This window comes from Stegostoma tigrinum, chromosome 1 (assembly GCF_030684315.1).
Source record: "Stegostoma tigrinum isolate sSteTig4 chromosome 1, sSteTig4.hap1, whole genome shotgun sequence".
Lineage (NCBI taxonomy): Eukaryota > Metazoa > Chordata > Chondrichthyes > Orectolobiformes > Stegostomatidae > Stegostoma > Stegostoma tigrinum.
In genome coordinates, this window is record NC_081354.1 from 101,917,116 (window position 1) to 101,938,012 (window position 20,897).

Sequence of the window (20,897 nt, forward strand, 5' to 3'; positions counted from 1 at the left end):
GAGTGAATAGTACCACCGTCTGGATTAGTGTTGCAGGGCTTCAATAATTCTACTGGACTGTTTAGAGCTGTGGCTGGGACAAGACCTGGTGGACCTGGAAACTAAAGTCCGGTTTGAGAGCTGTGATTTGTAAGTCATTCTGTGCTCATCGAGACAACAAACATTGTTGTTGGCTGCTTCAGGCACAAAGCAAAATTTTATCAGACCAGAAACAGACACTTGTCCTTTAAAGACAAAATGGCTAATGCTGGAATTTCATGTGCATGACCTGGATGTATAATAGCACGTATAAAAAACGGAAACTATGGGAAAAAAACGTTCTAACTGCATGTTAATAAAATGTGAGGCTGGATGAACACAACAGGCCAAGCAGCATCTCAGGAGCACAAAAGCTGACGTTTCGGGCCTAGACCCTTCATGAAGGGTCTAGGCCCGAAACGTCAGCTTTTGTGCTCCTGAGATGCTGCTTGGCCTGCTGTGTTCATCCAGCCTCACATTTTATTATCTTGGAATTCTCCAGCATCTGCAGTTCCCATTATCTTCTAACTGCTTGTGTTCATTTAACAACTTTCACAACCTCAGGATGCAACATGTTAGAAATAGAACCACAGTCACCATAACTGAGGCTAATTTCTAATTCCAGGTTTATTCATTGGATTTAGGTCCCACCAGCAATCATGTTGGGAGATACCCGCAGAACATGTCTATGGCCTTTGAATTAATAACTCAGTGACATTACCATTATAGCATTGCCTGCCCTATAATTTTTTTATACAAAATTATGTGGAATATTGTATTTCGAAAGCATCTAGGTATGCACCTGAGTAAACTAGAAAATATTAGAGCTCCCTCTAGCAGGCATTTCATGTTTGCACATATGTTTTGTAGGTTTTTGTTATCAAACCAAGGACATGTAAATTATTAAAGTTTACATCATTGGGTGGAATGTAAGACCCACGCCAAGGTGAGTTTGAAGGCAGAAGCAGATTTATTTGGGGCCCCACAGCGTTCCTTCCTCTCCGTCTTAAATTGAGGGCTGATGGCAATGCTAAATTGTTGACAATGCTAAATCTCAGACACCATCTGAGGCCCTTAAGTGGATACTTAATGCCAAATGGCTTTATCCTATTATCCAAGTATTCAAGCCAGAGCAGGCAGGACAGTCACCCTGTCAGGTTTGCTTGTCGGGTCCCAGGTGAGCCCCTTGTTGTTAAACCCTCAGTGTTTGATTGAGGGTCCCTGTGTAATACAAGGGGTCTAAAATATAAACCATTTCACTGTGTGCCAATCCCTTCCTATACCTCTCCAGCCAGCAACCTCCTCTTGTTCTCACTAACCTGTGACCTGGGTCCTTCGCTGACCTTGGGCATCTGTTTACCATTGTTACCAGCAGCTAGGACTACTCCTTGTGCTGCCTGAGATAAAGAGCTCTTGGCTTTTGGTTAGCTAGAAGTTCACAGCAAATCTCTGTTTACTTAGATGCCTGACTGACGCTTAGGATGGCGGGTATTTCCCAAATAAAGTGATGTACAGCCCATTATGTTCTAGCCATTCATTTCCATTTCTAAGGATCATTTCATTCCTCATAGATTGAATAATTACATGACAAATGTGAAATTGGGTTCCTCATCTGTATTTCACTGGAAGAGAAAGTTTACAATTGTGCGAAGTTAAAATTGTGCTTAAAAATGCCGCATTTAATTTGATTCAACATTTTTGAGAATATGTGATAAACTTAATGAAGTTTGTTAGCACTGAACCTGAATATTGCTGAAAATGATATGTTCTGTCAAAGTTTTACTTTGATTGGGCTCTCGGCCAGATTACCAACCTAGAAATGTGAACAAAAATCTCATCCCACCACTTAAAAGGTTTTCTATTTAAGATATCATGGTAGCCTATACTTATTACATTTCCATTATTCAAAAAAATGCTAATTTATAATATAACATTTGAGCTTCCACTAAACTGAAGTACGTTTCTACAACAGATTAGATTTCAGTCAGTTCCTCTTAACAACAATTCAAATTTACCAATATCAATGAAAATACTCTGTTAGATTGGATTCATAAGTGTACAGTTAGAATGATAAACGTTATCACAATATTGACATGAACAATTTTATTAAGTGCCAAAAGCTAATCCCATTGCTTTTCTAGAGAGTTGCTGCACCAATGAAAAAAGTTCTGGGCCTGCCACTTTGTCTTAGTTAAAAATGACAACACATGGAATCTTTTTAGCATTTCTAACACCAATTATTGGTACTTTTTGGGCATATCTAATGAGATTTTGGTTCATGGATGGCTTCCCACAAGTTCTGAAACAAATTGATATGCAAATCAATTTAAATTACCCAGAGTTTTATTATACCACAGAAACCTGCTAATGACATTCTTTCAGCCAAGACTGTAGGGCAATTACTGAGGAACTCTTTCTACCGCACATCGTGGGCTATAAATTACAGGATGAGTGCAATGTGTGGACCACTCACGTCCCCAACTAAAATGTCAGCTAGAGACTGAATTGTGGAGAAGAAGTTCACTCTAGATCTGTAATATACTGCATGCAGTATTAGCTTGGTTGAAAGCAGGACTTCTATCTATTTCTTGTGTGGAGCTCCCACCTTCTGGAGGATTAGCAGGCAGCTTGGACAGGTAAAGCAGCAGCACAGTGTTCATTTATGAATACTCGTGCGACTGCAGGCAGGCCATAAAGAAGAGCACTATGGATCCTGGACTAAGATAGGTCAGGAGGTTTTGCCCTCCTTAGTGAGTGGGTGCTGAAATATAGGTGGATAGGAAGTAGGATGTTGTCATATTGGAGACTGCCCTGGTGAGCAAAGGACATTATCCAAAAATAGTGTCCCCCACCTTTCCTTCATGTTATTTGAAAAGCTTTTAAACAAAAGGGCTGCCCATTCCCACGCAACTTCTTATGCCAATTGTATTAGATGGGCAGGATATAATATTGGGATTAATAGAGCTTTAAACGGTGGGTTGCTGATTTAAGTATTGTGAGAAGGAGCTCTGGACAGATGGGAAGTGGGAGAGCTGTGCAGATGCCTTATGTTATACATCCCCGATTCCTTCACATGAAAAATAAATGTTGTGGCCTTGGTAACAGTTAGTCAGGGGTAGATTAGCCACGGTAACATGTGGCATTATGGGGTTAGGTCGTGAGACTGGAGCTGGTTGGGGTGCTCTTCCATGGGTCGGTGTGGTCTCGATGGGCTGAATGGCTTCTTTCCACACAAGAGATTCTATGAAAAAGGTTCTAGGCTTATAAGTCCACAGATCCCTGGCAACAAATGTGGATAAGGTGGTCAAGAATGCCTGCAGCATGCCTGTCATGGGGCATCAAAAATATAAAAGCTGGTGAGTTCACGCAACAGCTGCACAAAACTTTAGTTCGGCTAAATTTGGAATATTGTGTGCAGTCCTGGTTGCCAGAATGATATGGATTTTTTGCAGAGGATGCAGAAAAGATTTACAAGGACCTTGCCTAATCTGGACAGTTTTAGCTATGAGGAGAGGTTGGATAAACTTGGATTGTTTTCTCCGGAAAGTCAGAGACTGAGGGGCGGCCTGATGGAGGTCTACAAAATTAGGAGGGGCATCGATAGGTTGGAGAGTCAGAGGCTTTTTCCCAGGCTGGATGGGTCAACTACAAGAGGTCGCAGGTTCAAGATGACAGAGGGAAAGTTTAGGGGAGAAATGCAGGGAAATCTTTTCAGAAGGTGGGGTGGTAGATACCTGAAAATTGCAGTTCAATGGGTGAGTCCCAATGGAAACTGTAGAGATCAAACTGCTACTCCTGTTAAGAGCAGATTTTACCCACTATTGCTTTAAGAAAGATCCAAAAGAAAAGCCAATCTAAAAAATCCAACTTACCTGTTTGATAAAGTTAATGAATTGTTCAAATAGACGATGTTGTTGTATTATTTCAATTGATTTTCAGAACTCATTTATTGCATTGCAAGATTATTATTGATGACTTTGCCTACCAATTCAGATACCAAGTGATTCCATAATTATCACTAAGTAAATAAAAATTTCAAAGTAAAAACAGACAAAACTCAAGGGTTTGAAATACTCATTTTAATTTTTAAAGAAGGTAATTCCTTTGTAAGCAAAACACATTCAACTTGCTTTTAAAGTGAAGTAGGCATTTTTCAAAGTGATAAAGCTCAAACTAGCATCAAACAAACCAGTCCAGCAAGACATTACAGCACTCATGAAACAGACAGCAAAAGAGATCATGGTTATATCATTTTACAAGTTTTTGTTTTAACCTGTATTGTCAAATCTCACTTTTTGTTTCAAGTGTCAATGATCTTGCAATTCTACACAAAGTTTAAGTTGGAGAATTGAATCCATTTCTTCCTCCAAAGGAGATTTGCTGTGTGGAAATTGATGGCACTGAAGACTACAGTTAACTGCCAGTGTTTATCAGGTCTCATTTTCAAATACTCCTGCTCATACTCTGAAACAAGTATCAACTCTCAACCGGCCTTTTTGCTCAGTGCCGTAAAACTCAATTTAATTCAAAATCTGCCATAATATCAAGGACAAATGTGAATTCTTCTTTTACTAATTCACAACCAGTCTCATAACGGCTACATATAAATAGGAAAGAAATTTCAAGTATCAATATCAACTTATGAAAAACAGTAATTACACTGGTCGGAAAGAAAGACTTGCATTTCTACAGCACCTTTCTTGACCTTATGATAGCCCAAAGTGTTTTACAGCCAATTAAATATTTCTGGAGTGAAATCACTGTTGTAGGAAACATAGCAGTCAATATGCCAACAGCAAAAATCCCACAAGCAACAATGCAACAATGGTCAAATAATGTTATTATGTAACGTTGCTAATTTCATTAAGCAAAATATGGAAGTTGATTGATTGATAATTCTCACCTATAAAGATGAACCAAGCCATGACAATTACATCAGTGTTTTTTTTTCTGTGAAGCTGGAGTTTCCTGAAAGAGCATCATGTAATAGAACTTCCACATGGGGTCTCCCAAGCCCCTATTGTAACTTCAGCAGATCAGCAGAATTTAAATTGGTCTCCAATGTTGCAGTTGTTCGTTAGCTCGCCCAGCCGCTTGCTCTGTGGTGTGTACACATTTTGTTACCCTGCTGGACAACATTATCAGTGCAGCCTCTAATCAAAGCATTGGTGTTCTGCTTCCTTCCAGATTTATATGGTCTTCTGGTGTGATGCTCTTGTCCCTTCCAGTTTTGTTGTTTTAGCAGTGGTCTGTATATGAGGTCTATTTCTGTGTTTGTTAATGGAGTCCTGTGTTAAGAACCAGGCTTCCGGAAATTTCCTTTCATGTCTGGTGTTCACTTGTCCCTGTCTGGTCACTTTGTACCAGTTGAACTGATTGCCCTCATTGTCTGTGTGTATTTTTGCTAAGATCCTAATGGTCTCCAATTTTCTTGTTAATTTTCCACTAAAGCTATGATGGGAGACCGCTTCCCTGTAATTTAAGATGGAGTTCATTTCCCATCATTTAGGTGGTCACACGTTCTGCAATATTACCTTTGTATTTGAGGTTGAGGCCCTTTAGAGCCTTGGTTCAGATATGATACAAAGCCTCCACGGCTAAATATTCTGCTTCTCAATCATAATCGAATTTGCAGCGATCATTTTAAATTTAGGGAGAAAAAACTTCTTTATTTATAAGCAATTGTTTTTCACTTGAACATTTGATCATATTCATTTCTTTCCACAAAAGTAACGTGATTCATCCATTCACTATGCTCCCAGCTTAGGAGGACCATTCCCCGCAGTCAGAGTAGTTCGGTTAAAATCTATAGTGATTCCTGCACTAGCCAATAGAAAGGACATATTAATGTTGTCAGAAACAGCTAATTTCTTTCAAGATAGCTTTGTAACCCTCACTATCCAGAGAGAAAAGCAAATTGATGCCTTGCATGTAGCCTAGTTACAAATGTCAGCCAAGGGTGGGAGTAATTCATTTCTGTGTCTATTCATTTATGAAACATGGGCATTTCTCACTGGGCTCATCCCTACTTACTCCTGAGAAGGTGGTGATGAGCTGTCTTACTGAATTGCTGCAGTCCATTTGGTGAAGTTAGATGCACAATGGCATCGGGGAGGGAATTCCAGTATTTTGACACAGTGATGGTGAAGGCACAGTGATACATTTCCAAGTCAGGATGGCAGGTGGCTTAGAGGGGAACTTGCAAGTGGTAGTGTTCCCACGCATTTATTGCCCTTGTCCTTCTAGATGGAAGTGATCATGAATTTGGAAGGTGCTGATGAAGGAGTCTTATGAATTTCTACAGTCCTTCTTGTAGAGAGTACACACCCCCGATACTGAGCATTGATGGAGAGAGCAGATGTTTGTGGAGTATCTGAGGAGCTGTGAATGGTACTGAACATTGTGCAATCACGAGTGAACATCTTGACATCTAAACTCAAGATGGAGGGAAGAACAGTGATGAAGTTGCTTAAGCCAGTTGATTTAGGGTGCTGTCCTGAGAAACTCCTGCTGAGATGCCCTGAAAAGAGATGACCGACACCCCGCCCCCTCCCCCCCAAAAAAACCCCACAGCCATGTGTCTGATATGAAACCAACCACAGACTTCCACTGATTCTCAGTACTTTTGGCTCTGTGCTGTCACACTCAGTCAAAAGCAGTCTTGACGTCAAAGGCAGTCACTCTCAGCTCACCTCTGGAATTCAGCTTTTTGTCCATGTTTCACCTGAGGTTGGAATAATCAGGAGCTAAGTAGCACTGGCAGAACCCAAACTGTGTATGAATTAGCAGGTTATTGCTAAGTTTGTGCTGCTTAATTATTTGGTTGCTGGCCCTTGCAATCACTTTCATGATAATCAAGAGTAGTCAACAATTGGCAGTAATTGGCTGGGTTAGATTTGTCCTGCTTTCTGTGCATAGGACATATCTGGACAATTTTCCACTTTATGAGTTAGGTGCTTGTAGCTTGTGTTGTAACTGTGCTGGGAGAGCTTGGCTAGGAGTGTGGGATGTTCTGCAGCACAAGTTCTCAGCACTAATGCTGGAATGTTGCCAGGGCCTGCGGTCTTTTCAGTATCCAGTGCCTCCAGTTGTTTCTTGATATCATGTGGATTGAATCATATTGGCTGCAGGCTATCATCAGTGATGTTGGAGACCTCCAGAGGGGTCCAAGGTGGATTATCCACTGAATGATTATTCGATATGCTGGGATCCCTTATCATTGAAGATTGGAATATTTTGGGAGGGGGTTCCTCCTTCAGTTAGATGTTCAATTATCCACCAGCATTCACTACTGACCATGGCTAGAAAAGCATGGTTTAGATTTGATCCATTGGTTACAAAATCACCTAGCCATGTCTATCACTTGCTGCCTTGCACAGAAGTACTCCTATTTTATTGCCACACCAGGTTGGCATCTTATTTTCCAGTACACCCATTCCTGGCATGCCTTTATCCACTCTTCATTGAACCATACTTGATGATCATGGTGAGGCAATGAATATGCCAGGCCTTTGATGTTGAAGATTATAGTTTTCTTATTCACTTGTGGGACACGAGCATCGCTGGCTGGACCAGCAATTATTGCCAGTCCCTAGCTGTCTTTGAAATGGTGGTGATGAGCTGCCTTTTAAAACCACTGCAGTCTGCAAGGAGGTTGGGGAGGTGAAACACATTATTAATAATCAGCAGGAGATTAATGTTTGTCCACGTTTGACCTAATGCCATGACATTCAAGGGGTTTTTAGTCAAATTTTGAAGTCTCCCAGGGCAACTCTTCTACCTACCTACTACATACAACTGTTCCCCCATTTCTGTTGTGTCTGTCCTAATAGTGGGACAAGACATATCACCATCACCATCACTGTTCCTGGATGTCTGAAGTATGATTCCATGACCAAGAGATGGATCTTTCAATTTTAGCACTAGCTTTGCCGGGTCAAAAGATCTGTGCTTGCCATTTTTGTTTCTGGTGCCTAGGTTAATGCCAGATGGTTCAATTGGTTCAATCTTTTTTTTTGAGGCCTTTAGAGTAGTTTGATACAACTGATTGGCTCACTAGGCATTCCATGAAGGGTGTTAATGGACTAGGTGGGTTTTTATAACAATAGCTTCATGGTCATCATCAGATCTTTTTATAAAAAAATTCAAATCCCACCATGGGATTCGAATCAAAGTACACAGAACAGTCCAAAGATGTGCAGGCTAGGTGGATCGGCCATTCTAAATTGCCCATAGTGTTCAGGGGTGTGTGAGTTATAGGGGGATGGGTCTGGGTGGGATGCTTCAAGGAGCGGTATGGACTTGTTGGACCAAAGGGCCTGTTTCCACACTGTAGGGAATCTAATCTAATCTAATGTAAAACATTACTTGGGTCTTTTGAATTACAAATTGCACAACAATATCATGACACCAATACCTCACCTATTAAATTATTTGACGGCTAGTCCTTAGTGAGGGGTGATAATAACTGTATGAGAAAGAATTGATGGGCCAGCTCATCTTTTCCGATCTGTTAATCACATCTGTTAATCACATTAAAAAGTAGCAATTTGGTGAGACAACATTTGCAAACTTTTAATTCTGGCCATGAGAGGGGATAGATAGAATATTATTTCTGTCATAATAGCAAGTGCTAAAACAATGGCCTCCAAATAATGCAGTTATCAGTTTTGCAGCTTCCATGTATACTGAAAAGACACATGAAGACAGTGCAGCTATCTGAACAGATTGCTTTACTAACCTTGAGCTGCAAGTGTCAAAATTGTTCAAAATTTTTATATTATTCAAATTTACTGTATTATAGGGGAACAAATTAGTGTACTGTGAGTTCAAATATAAGCAAAATACTGCAGTTGCTGGAAATCAGAAGTAAAAACAGAATTGCTTGAGAAACTCGGCAGGTCTAGCATCACCTGTGGAGAGAAAACAGAATTAATGTTATTCTTCCCTTCTCTGGCTGCCCTGTTCCTATGTGGATAGATTGTCCACCAATATCCACCACAAAACTACTGACTGCCACAATCACCTTGACTACATTTCCTCACACCCTGCCTTCCTGTAAAGACTCCAGTCTGTTCTTCCAATTTCTCCCTCTATGTCACAAGTTCTAATGACATCACCTTCCAAGTCTGATGTGACCTTTGCTTTCTAAAACCAAAGGCTCTGCAGTGCCATGGTTAATAGGGCCTTTAGCCATCTCCACCCACTTCCCACACTTGCCATCACCCCTCTTTCTCCAAATAATGGTAGAATTACCCTCATCCTTACTTTCCACTCCATCAGTCTCTGTATTTGAAGGATCATTTTCTGACATTTCCACCATGTCCAGAGGAATCCATTTCCAAACATATCTCCTCCTCCCCTCCACTGTTAGCATTCCACAGGGACCATTCCTTTCATAAAACCATGGTCTTCTCCTCAACATCCTCAATATTTCAATCGTAAGTCTTGGCATTCATTCTTTACTTGTTTTAAAATTATGCCAGACTATTGATAAATAAAAAGGAACTACTCTAGGAATGATATGGCCAAATGGAGATGGTAGTTTTGGATCATGGGCCTGAACACTGTATAATGGAGAGCATTACAATTGCAGGAAGCTGGAATGAAGTTATAAACAACAATGAATGCAACCTTTTACATTTTCTGGAGTTCCATTACATCCAATTGTTAAACCCATGCATAACTGTTTCTGACACATCAAGGCAGTGGCAAAGAAATCATTATATTTGCTACCTGTCATTAATCAGACTGAAACATGCTGCAACAGTTACATGTTCTCACTGTGTAGCCTGCTAGTAGATTAGGTGACCCTGTTTAAAAATGCTTTCTGTACTTCCAGTGAACTATTTTCCTCCAAGCACCGTTGTCATGTGGCGTAGTAGTTGTATCCCTACCTTTGGGCCAGGAGGTCTGGTTCAAGTCCCACCTATCCTGGAGTTGTATCCGAATGTATAATTGATTTAAAATAATTATAAGATATGCCTCATGCCATGTGTGGGACTTGTGGAACACATTTCTGACAAATGTCCTTCAGGTCGTTTTTTGCAATGTTATCACAGTTCAATAGATATGACAGAAAATAGTAGACAAACAGCATATGACTCCGAACCACAAACCCTTATTTCAAACAGAACACCAACTGTAGTTAGTCTCTTTCTCTGTTCATTTAAAGTCCATATTTCTGTAATAGTTCAGACTGCCATGGACGCTTGCGTTCTGGAAACTGCACTGGTATTTTGATCTTCCTAAAATCTTGGATGCATTTTTTCATTTCTTCCTCAACGCTCAGCTTTTCGCTGATTTTCTTTTTGCAGAGGCTCGCATCACGGGAATTGTTCATCAGCGTCTGAAAGAGTTCACTGTTCCTCCGTTTGTCAGGCTGCTGCATCCATTGGATGGGGGTTTTCTTGGAGGGCCGATCCAGAGTCAGGGTGCTAGGCTGAGGAGGTGCGGACTGCGATTCAAGAGCAACGTTCTCTTGCTGCGGAGTGCTGGCTTCTGACTGGCTTTCACAACTCGAGCTGGAGAGTTCATTACAAGACGTCCCACTTTCCATTCCTTTCTCTCCCTTGTCGTGTTTCCTCCCGTCACCTTCTGACTTTGGTGAGGTTGGTCTTTGTTGTCCCCCTGTCAAAGTTACAAAAAGGGGCTGATCAATCCAGAAACATTACTCAGAGGTATCTCCATTTACTTTGTTTGGCTGCATCATGCACTGGTACAAGACAACAAAACTATGCCTTCCTTTTGAAGTCACTGAGGGAGGATGTGGAAGTTTTGTGGTCTGACACCCTATTAAATAGTTCACAACCACCTGAGAAAAAAGCGTGCATGAATTACAATCACTCTCAAAGGCTAATGGCCAGTAACATTAGAATTTCTCGGAGCTGGTTTGTGAAAATGGTAACTGTACAATCAGTCCAGAAAATGAGGCCCAGCAGCAGTTTTTTTTGAAAGAGAATCTCCAGTTTTTTTTTGAAAGGGAATCCTCTGCCACAGTCCCTGACCACTGCTCTCTCATAAATGATTTTAATGAGAATATAAAAGGCATGGGTAGTAAGTGTGCAAATGACACCAAAACTAAAGGCATTGTAATCAGTGAAGAAAGTTCTCTACGATTACAAAGGGATCTTTATCAGATGGGTCAATGGGCTGAAAATGGCAGTTGGAGTTGTAAATTCATTTCAGCACTACAAACAAGGATAGGGCTTATACAATTACAGGCAGGGTCTTGGGTAGTGTTGTAGAACAGATGGACCTAGGGGTGCAGGTTCATATTTCTTTACAGTTTGCATCACATATGGGCACATTGGTTAAAAAGGCATTTAGCATGCTTGCCTTCATTGCTCAGTCCTTTGAGTATAGGAGTTGGAGCTTATGTTGAGGTGGTACAGGCCCTTGGTGAGACTTCTTCTGGAACACTGTGTCTGGTTCTGGTCGTCCAAATATAAAAAGGATATTATCAAGCTGGAGAAGGTTCAGAAGAGATTTACCAGGATGTTGCCAGGTATGGAAGGTTTGAGTTATAAAGAAAGGCCGGAAAAGCTGGGGCTTTTTTTTCACTGGTGCCTAGGAGGCTGAGAAGTGACCTGATGGAAGTTTATAAAATAATGAAAGGTATGGACAGAATTGATGGTAGTTATTTTTCTGAAATTTGGGGAATTTCAAGATTGGGGGCACATTTTTGAGGTGAGAGGAGAGAGATTTAAAAAAGACATGAGGCAATTTTTTTTACACAGACAATAGCTCGCTTGTGGAATGAACTTCCTGAGGAAGCAGTGGATGTAGGTATAATTACAACATTTAAAAGACATTTAGATGGATAACGAACAGGAAAGGTTTGGAGGGATATGGGCCGAGGCAGGCAGGTCGGACTAGTTTAGTTTGAGATTATGATTGGCATGGACTGGTCGGTCTGAAGGATCTGTTTCCATGCTGTATGACTCTATGACTTGTTAGACAAAGAAAACTGCTTGTGTTTGAACCTGAGGGTTGCCGCGCTTCCACCTATTGGGGAATAAGAGGCTCCTGATTGATCCAAGCAGTACTTCTCCAAGGTGATCCTTCACAAATAAAAGCAAAATGTGTTTCAGTATTTCTCTACTCCATTCTAACTTTCTATATTAATTCTTTCTTTCATTCTCCACTTGTTCTTTTCACAATGCTTTCCTATGTTACTTTGTTCTTAGTATTTTATCTTTTTTGCATTTAAGTGTCTCCTGCACCACTACTTTTCTACGCCATCAATTTTTCTGCTACACCTTTCTTTCCTCTGTATGTAATTTTCCATCTATCATTTCACTTTCTACTGTGTATATGTCACACATATATTCTCTCCCAGCTCCTCTCATCTCTCTCAATGGACTGGAGACACCTATAGAGCTCTCTGATAGGCATCTGTCCTTGAGTGTAGAATCATTCAGTAACAGTCTAATTATAGATTCATAGAGTCAAACAGCATGGAAACAGAGGCTTCAGTCCAACCAGTGCATGCTGACCCAAACTAAAGTAGATTTATCTGCCTGCGCTTGGCCTATGTCCCTTGAAACCCACCTTATTTATGTACTCGCCCAAATGTCTTTTTAAGGTTGTAACTATACCTGCAATCACCACTTCCTCTGGAAGTTCATTCCGCACATGGACAAGTTTCTGCGTAAAAAAGGTAAGTCTTTCTCCGAGTTCTTCAAGCCACTTCCGAGGAGTAGCGTGACTACCCTGGAATTCCTTCACTTATTCAATGAAGAAGGAGATGACACCAATCCATATCTTAGACAGCAGCTGACACCATTTCCAACATTGATTGATCAATAATTCTGAAGAAGAGTCATACCTGGACTGGAAACCTTAACCCGTTTTCTCTCTCCACAAACATTGCTAGAACTGCTGAGTTTCTCCAGTGTTTAATTGTTTTTGCATCAACTGATTGGTCTGCTTTAATGTTCTTTGTTGCAGAGTTGGGAGACAGATTTACAATGTAATAAAGTGTGAAGCTGGATGAACACAGCAGGCCAAGCAGCATCTCAGGAGCACAAAAGCTGACGTTTCGGGCCTAGACCCCTCATCTCTGATACAATATTTACAATGTGCTTTGTTGTGGGAGGTTTCTAACTTTATTACAGTCCCCCTTCACTAAACTGTCTACAGGGTGTTTAGACAAAATGTTTACAAGTAACAACAGTTAGAATCTCATGCCTGTCAGTTGCAAACAATGAGGATGTGAGAGAAACTGGTTGGAACATGTTTTAGGGCAAGAGTCAAGCAGCAGAACAAATTCTTAGAGATAGCTGACATTAAAGGCTGCACTGGGGAAAGGGTATGAATCAATGCCTACCATAAAAGTAGACAGACTGAAGCTATGTGGCTAGAAGAAAATGAGTGGCTGGAGCAGATGTACAAGAGAGTAGGCAACCTGCAGCAGACAGGAAATAAACACTAATCATCAATTCCCAGAAAAAGTCTGCTTCAGAATCTACAGAATAAAAATGCATTGGGTTAGTGAAAATTGCTTTGAAAAGTGCTTCAGACTATTCACAGTGATCAGAAATGTGACTGAGTTCAAAAGTGACAAAAGAGAATCTCCCATAAGAATAAACGTTAGCAGGAACTGAGTCAACATGGTGGCTTACAAGATTCACAGACTTTACAAGGAATTAATGGATCCCAGAGGGAACAGCAACATTTCCATCTGCAAACGTATTACTGTGTTTGTAGGCAGCAGATCAAATGTCAGTCTACAATCAAAGAACATAATATAAAAAGTAGCAGCAGAAATAGATCATACAATACCCTGGTTTTTCTGCTCCATTCAATGCAATGATAACTGACCTTACACCCAATTCCACTTTCCACCCATTTTCAATATCCCTGGATTTCCTGAAAAATCAAACATCTGTCAATCTCAGCCAGAAATGTATTCAACAATACAGTCCTTCCAACCTACCCGGGTTTGGGAATTCCAAAGATTCTCAATCCTTTCAGTGAAGACATTTCTTCTCATCGCAATCCTATATGATCACCTCCTTGTGCTGAGATTGGGTCCCTTTGTTCTAGAAGCTCCAACAGGGGAAGCAACCTCTGTGTCAAACCTTTTGGAATCGGCTTACAATTTTAATAGGAATACCTTTCATTTTTCTAAACCCTGAAGAATCTGAATCCTCTCAATCCAGGAACTAGTTGTGCTGTCTACAGTGCAACACATCCTACCTTGGGAGATCAAAACTGCACACGATAGTCCAAGGTCCAAAAGTCTCACTAAAGTCCTGAATAGTTGAAGCGATCCTCCTTATGTTTGTACTCTAATCTCCTTATATTGAAGGGCAAATGATATTTGCTTAGCTAATCACTTGCTGTACATACATCCGAAGGTTTTGTGATCTTATATGAGTAACCCTAACACAGTTCTGTTTGAATTTTAATATTTATAACTACCATAGTGGATATTGAGTGAGTTGCTATTGAGGAGGGATGAGGGGCCCTGATGGGATTATGGTGAATATGAGTGGACATGGGAAAAATAAGGGAGCATGGAGATGGCATGTGGAATTTGACGGGGTATGGATATATGAGGGAAATGGTAATTCTAACTAGTGCATCTTGGCATCCGCACTCTTTGTGTCAGGACATATAGAACTTGAATGCTGCCTACCTATGCCCCAGGAGATGGACCATGGTGGGAACAGGTACAAGTGATGGACTCGGATTTCCAAAGTTGAGAAGTGGCCCAACTTGCATTTCCCAAGCACAATTTGGAAACTTAGCCCTTTATGTTTGCGTCCTCTTGTCCTAGATTTGTTAATGTCTGGAATCAATTTCAGTCTATTCTGAATTGTCCTTTCAGAATTTAAAACATGGTCATCAAATCATCTCCAATTCATCTAATAATAATAACATAACTTGTTGCCTCATTTCAAAAATATATATTTCTATTATAACATTACATTAATATCCTGTAACTCTAATTGTAAATCAAGCATTCTACTTGTTTTTATTTACGGCCTTATTAAATTGAGTTGCTGTTTTCATTGTTTTGCAAACCACCTGCTCCCCCTCAGGCTGCAGCTTTCCTCCATTCAATCTATTGACGTCAATGGGAATTAATATCTACAAAAGTTGGCTGATCCATCACCCTTTTTACACTAACACTAAAGTTGAAATTACTTCCATGGGTGAAAATTTTGGAAATGATTCTCAACATGGAACACTTTAATAAATGTTACTTGGCTGGGTTGGAGGCAGGCCAGGGTGAGGATTGATTATATACTTCCCAGAGCTGGACATCTGATTTGCATTACAAAAAACACCTATTCGAGATTACTAAGTAAACTTTTGGCAAATTGTTGCACAAATGCTGCCAACTTCACAGGTGTGGCCTCCCTGCAGCAAGTGAGGCAAGAGTGACAGCTCTTGATACCAAGGCTGCATTTCACCAAGTGTGGCATCACGGAGCCCTAGCCATGCTGGAAGCAATGGGTATCAGGGGGTAAATGCCTGGTGGTTGGAGTCAAACCTGGGAAGATGGGAAGATGGTCGTGGTTGTTGGAGGTCGATCATCTCAGCTCCAGGACATCCTGCAGGAGTTCCTTAGCATAGTGTCCTAGGCCCAACCATCTTTAGCTGCTTCATCAATGACCTTCCCTCCATCATAGGGTCAGAAATGGGGATGTTCACCGATGATTGCACACTGTTCAGCACCATTCGTGATTCCTCAGATAGAAGCAGTCATCCCATGTTCGTATGCAACAAGATTTGTACAATTTCCAGGCTTGGGCTGACAAGTGGCAAGTGACATTCACCCCACACAAATGCCAGGATATGACCATCACCAATAAGCGATAATCTAACCAACACCCCTTGACTTTCAATGGCCTTACCATCACTAAACCCCTGCTACCAACCACCTGGGGGTTACCATTGACCAGAAACTCAACTGGACTCACAACATAAACACAGTAGTTGTAAGAGCAGGTCTGAAGCTAGGAATACTGTGGCGTAACTCACCTGCTGACTTCCCAAAACTTGTCCAACACTTAAAAGGCACAAGTCAGGGGTGTGATGGAATACTTCCCACTGACCTGGATGGATGCAGGCCCAACAGTACTCGAAAGGTTTGACACCATCCAGGACAAAGCAGCCCACTTGAATGGCACACCATCCACAAGCATTCACTCCCTCCAGCACTGACGCTGAGTAGCAGCAGTGTGAACTATCCACAAGATACACTGCAGCAATTCACCAAAGATCCTCAGGCAGCACCTTCCAAACCAATAGCCACTTCCATTTGAAGGACGAGGGCAACAGACACATGGGAAAAATACCATCTTCAAGTTCCCCTCCAAGCCACTCACCATCCTAACTTGGAAATATATTGCCGTTCATTCACTGTCCTTGGATCAAAATCCTGAAATTCCCTCCCTAATGGCATTGTGGGTCAACCCACAGCAAGAAGACTGCAGCGGTTCAAGAAGGCAGCTCATCGCCACCTTCTCAAGGGCAGCGAGGTATGGGCAAAAATGCTGGCCAGCTAGCGATGCCCACATCCCACAGAATGAATATAAAAATGTCCAACAGAGAGGAAGGCTCTGAGACTCAAAGATGGGGCCATGGGAATCAACGACAGTCATAGTCATCCTTCTGGATTGGTTTCAGCTCCAGCTGGTGGGAGGCCAAGGGCTGCTCTATTCTGAGGCATCATGACGGTCTCCTGCGTCAGTACCATCCAATTCTTCTGGTGAAACAGCTAAGGCTTCATACTGAGAGATGGTAGGAATTGCCAGTGTTGGAGTCTGAGATAACAAGGTGTGGAGCTGGATGAACACAGCAGGACAAGCAGCATCAGAGAAACGGGAAAACTGACATTTCAGGTCTGGACCTTTCTTCAGAAAATGGTTCAGAAAAGGCTTCAAGCTGCTGGTCCTCCGTTTGAACTGACCGTCTCAGGAGACTGCCACCAGCAAAGCCATCAGGAATTTCAGTCAGGGCACTTTCTGGAATCCTAATTGGTCCTGATGTCGGGATTTGCAGGCCACTGGAAAATCACCCCTGTGTTTTTATAACTTTTTATGAGTTTTTTAAATGAGCATTAAGGGGCAGTTATTACCTCCTGTGGTTTTGTCAAAAAGAAGTCATGCTTAGCTGATGATAAAATGTGAGGCTGGATGAACACAGCAGGCCAAGCAGCATCTCAGGAGCACAAAAGCTGGCGTTTCAGACCTAAACCCTTCATCAGAAAAGGGGGATGGGGAGAGGGTTCTGAAATAAATAGGGAGAGAGGGGGAGGCGGATCGAAGATGGATAGAGGAGAAGATAGGTGGAGAGGAGAGTATGGGTGGGGAGGTAGGGAGGGGATAGGTCACTCCGGGGAGGACAGACAGGTCGGGGGGGGGCAGGATGAGGTTAGTAGGTAGGAAATGGAGGTGCGGCTTGAGGTGGGAGGAGGGGATAGGTGAGAGGAAGAACAGGTTAGGGAGGTGGGGACGAGCTGGGCTGGTTTTGGGATGCAGTAGGGGGAGGGGAGGTTTTGAAACTGGTGAAATCCACATTGATACCATTGGGCTGCAGGGTTCCCAAGTGGAATATGAGTTGCTGTGAGGCCTTGTTTTGTTTAAAATTGGAACAATGGAAGCAGCCTGGGTGTGGCCACCTCTCTCAGACCAGGCTTTCCAGCGTTTTTTTTTTCAGTTTTTAGGTTTAGTTTGGAGTAGAAACCTTTCAGGTCTCAAAAGAGTTGGCCCTTCAGTGAATATCTTTCAACTGCTACACTTTCTGAGTCTTTTCTTGATGTTGTATTCCCCTCCCGCCTTGGAGAACTGGGTGTAAGAACCTGTGATCAGAGATAATGGGAACTGCAGATGCTGGAGAATCCGAGATAACAAAGTGTGAAGCTGGATGGACACAGCAGGCCAAGCAGCATCTTAGGGGGACAAAAGCTGACGTTTCAGGCCTAGACCCTTCACCAGAAAGTGGTCTAGGCCCGAAATGTCAGGCTTTGTGCTCCTAAGATGCTGCTTGGCCTGTGTCCATCCAGCCCCACACTTTGTTATCTGTGGGAATCCGTGTCTGACTTTGCCTTTTTGCTCAGGGGTGTGTTTATGAAATGTTACTCTATTGGAACAGTTAATTAGGAATCAGTACTGTACCTATTACTCGGTTACGTTTTCCAATAGTTAAGTTGTTCTAAATTCCTCTTTCTTTTGTTTATATTTTAACTATCATGTTTAAATAAATTATGTTTTGCTTAACATCAAGTAGTTTGACCAGTTGCATCACATCTGGAATATGGCACTTCAGATCTATCTTTAAAATAAGAAAATATTAGGGTCTAGGCTGCCTTCTTAAAATATGTTGAGGGGGGTCTGGTCTAGCTGATAACACAGCACACCTGAGGCCCTTGTCCTTTCATTTGGTAAAAATCACTGGTATGTGTTGTGCTGTGGAGAAACCATTCAGGAGTTGTTATATGTATAAAGCAAATACAGTAGTGGCAGTATGACAGTGGTAGATGGAATGGGGATGAAAGGGGACACAAGGGGATGAAACTAGGCTACTCAGCTGTGCTTTCAAGAAGCATTTTCTCACACAAATGATTGTAGAAACTTGGAAATCTCTTCCCCAAAAGATTGTGAGTATTGAGGCAATTGATGCTTTAAAGGCTGTGACAGGTATGTATTCAGTAAGGGTATCAAGTTTTACAAAGCATGGGCAGGAAAATTGAGTTAAAGTGCAGGACAACCATGATCTAACTGAACAATAGAACAGTGTCAAGGGTTTGAATGGTCTACATGACGTTCAAACATTCCTATATTTGATCAAGCAGACATTTTACTCCAGGCACTGCTGAACACCGTGGGTGTTGTTGAAACCGCACTCATTCAGGTAAATGGACAGAAATCCGTTACACTTGCAACTTAGTCGTGACGGAGTCAAGCTATAGCAACTACACCACATATATGCCTTATCCAGTTCAGCAGTTAGATCATTGTTGATAGTCATGGATTCAGCAGTAGCTGGGGAGATGGTTAGCCATTATCTCATTGGCCACTTCCTGACATTTGTCTGGTATAAATATTATTTGTCACTTGCCAGCCCGAGCTTTGATGTCGTCCAGGTTTTGTTGCATGCAAGTAGGCGATTGATGAAGCAATTGAAGACAATTGGGTTTAGAACTCAACCCTGCTGAAGTCCTGCAGTGACGTCCTTGGGTTGTATGTACTGGCCATAAATCCATGGGCTACGAATACTTCCAGTCAATGAAGCAGTTTACCTCTGAATCTCATGAATTTGGTTTCACCAGGATTCGTTGGTACCTCATCTTACTGTTTTAAAATTTCTTGTATTAAAATCTGAGGCCTGAATAAGGCTTAGCAAAGCAGTTTAGATCACTAATATCAAAAAGATGGAAGTACTTTGGAACAGTATTCCCTCTGAATTTTTCTCCCTAATGAGTTGTACACTTGATTTCCTGACACATGGGACCAGATAAATGAGACTTTGGGTTTAGTTCTGAATACATTTTAAAGGAATAATATCAAGGGTCAAATATAAGTTCTCTAAGGTATTACCAGAGATGGCAAATTACTGTAAAGAAGAGAAATATCACATGCTACTGAAGATGAATGTTGAGAGGTAATCTAATAAATGCCTCCAAAATTATGAAAGGTTATGACAAGATCAATCAGAGGAATCATGTTAATCAGACGGAATAAAATAAGATTATCACATAAGTGCATGGTCAGAATTGGGAATTCTTCATTACCAACTAACATTGAAGCAGACTGTTTCTTTAAATAAAGCTTAGAAAATAAACATTTAGAACTATTGACACTAAATAATCAGTTGACGCAGTCTGAACATTGGTGCAGACCTGACAGTTTGAGTGAGCTGTTTCTGTTATACACTGTTCCATATAAAACCCAATGGCTGAAAATGTAGCATTGGAAAGCCATGAACCATTTTAACAGACCATGAATATGGTCAGAGTAAAGTTAATGTATTTCACTATTTTAAATACATAGTTAACCACAATGTCTGTTTACAATTCAAAATCAATGGCCTTGAATCAATTTTGTTGTGTCATCATGTTATTAATAATAAGATATGGAGTAAAAGCCACTATAAAAATGAATCTGACCAATGCACTCTTCTACATCCAATCTATTGCTTTGTAACGCAGAATAACCACATAATGTACATCACAGGAAGACTGCAAAACCCATCAGCTAGGAAATTAGTCTCCAGGTCTCATCTGCATTATATTAGTGAACTACAGATGCCAATTAGACATTCTGCTTCAGCTCATAGTTCATAGACTTCTCAGCATCATCTGGCAGGGGAGGTGAATTTTCCCAGTACTCCTGGCCCCATATTAAGGTCAGCAAAAAAACACATTAAAACTTGTGTTGTTTGATTGCCCCCTATGATCCCTTTAAACATCATTAGTCTGGCCACTGCAGATGTGTGAAAATTGCACAGTGCCTGGTTTGCCCAGGTTTTGCTGAATATGATGTTGAAATCCTAAACAGTCATTAGGCCTAATTGGATGTGTCAGCCTGACATCAAGCATGGGAATTTGTGTTTCAAAAGCACTATCCTGTGCCCCCACCCCCACACATATGTTTTACTCCAGACGTAAGGTGCAATAACAACCTAGTTCTTCCTTGTAAACTGGATTAAAAGTGTATGTTTTCCAGTGCTCACTTTATGGACCTTAGAACAGGGATAGTCCTTTCTCTATGAGCTTAGTAAACAAAAAGTTACCGATGTTTAGTTATATTTTAGTTACTTCTATATTCAAATAACCACAATTGCCATCAGTCGCTGGTGATGAAGGAAATAATTTTGAAATAATTCTGCAAGATGTACCACAACTATTTTAATATTTGAAA

The 20,897-nt window shown here is 41.2% G+C and overlaps 1 protein-coding gene across 3 annotated transcripts in view; it reads right to left on the bottom strand.

Annotated features, from left to right (window-relative positions):
* LOC125461679 (BTB/POZ domain-containing protein KCTD8-like) overlaps nt 1-20,897 on the bottom strand; it is a 354,309-nt gene that overhangs the window by 114,165 nt on the left and 219,247 nt on the right. Inside the window, exon 2 of one of the 3 annotated variants that reach the window (XM_059647466.1) lies at nt 4,150-7,661. The exons of 1 other annotated variant lie outside the window; for it this stretch is intronic. In XM_059647466.1, the coding sequence (XP_059503449.1) occupies nt 7,597-7,661 (65 nt within the window). In that variant the 3' untranslated portion in view covers nt 4,150-7,596. Of the gene's footprint in view, nt 1-4,149; nt 10,648-20,897 lie in introns of those variants that run through there. One more of the 3 variants, XM_048550716.2, reaches the window with a different exon arrangement.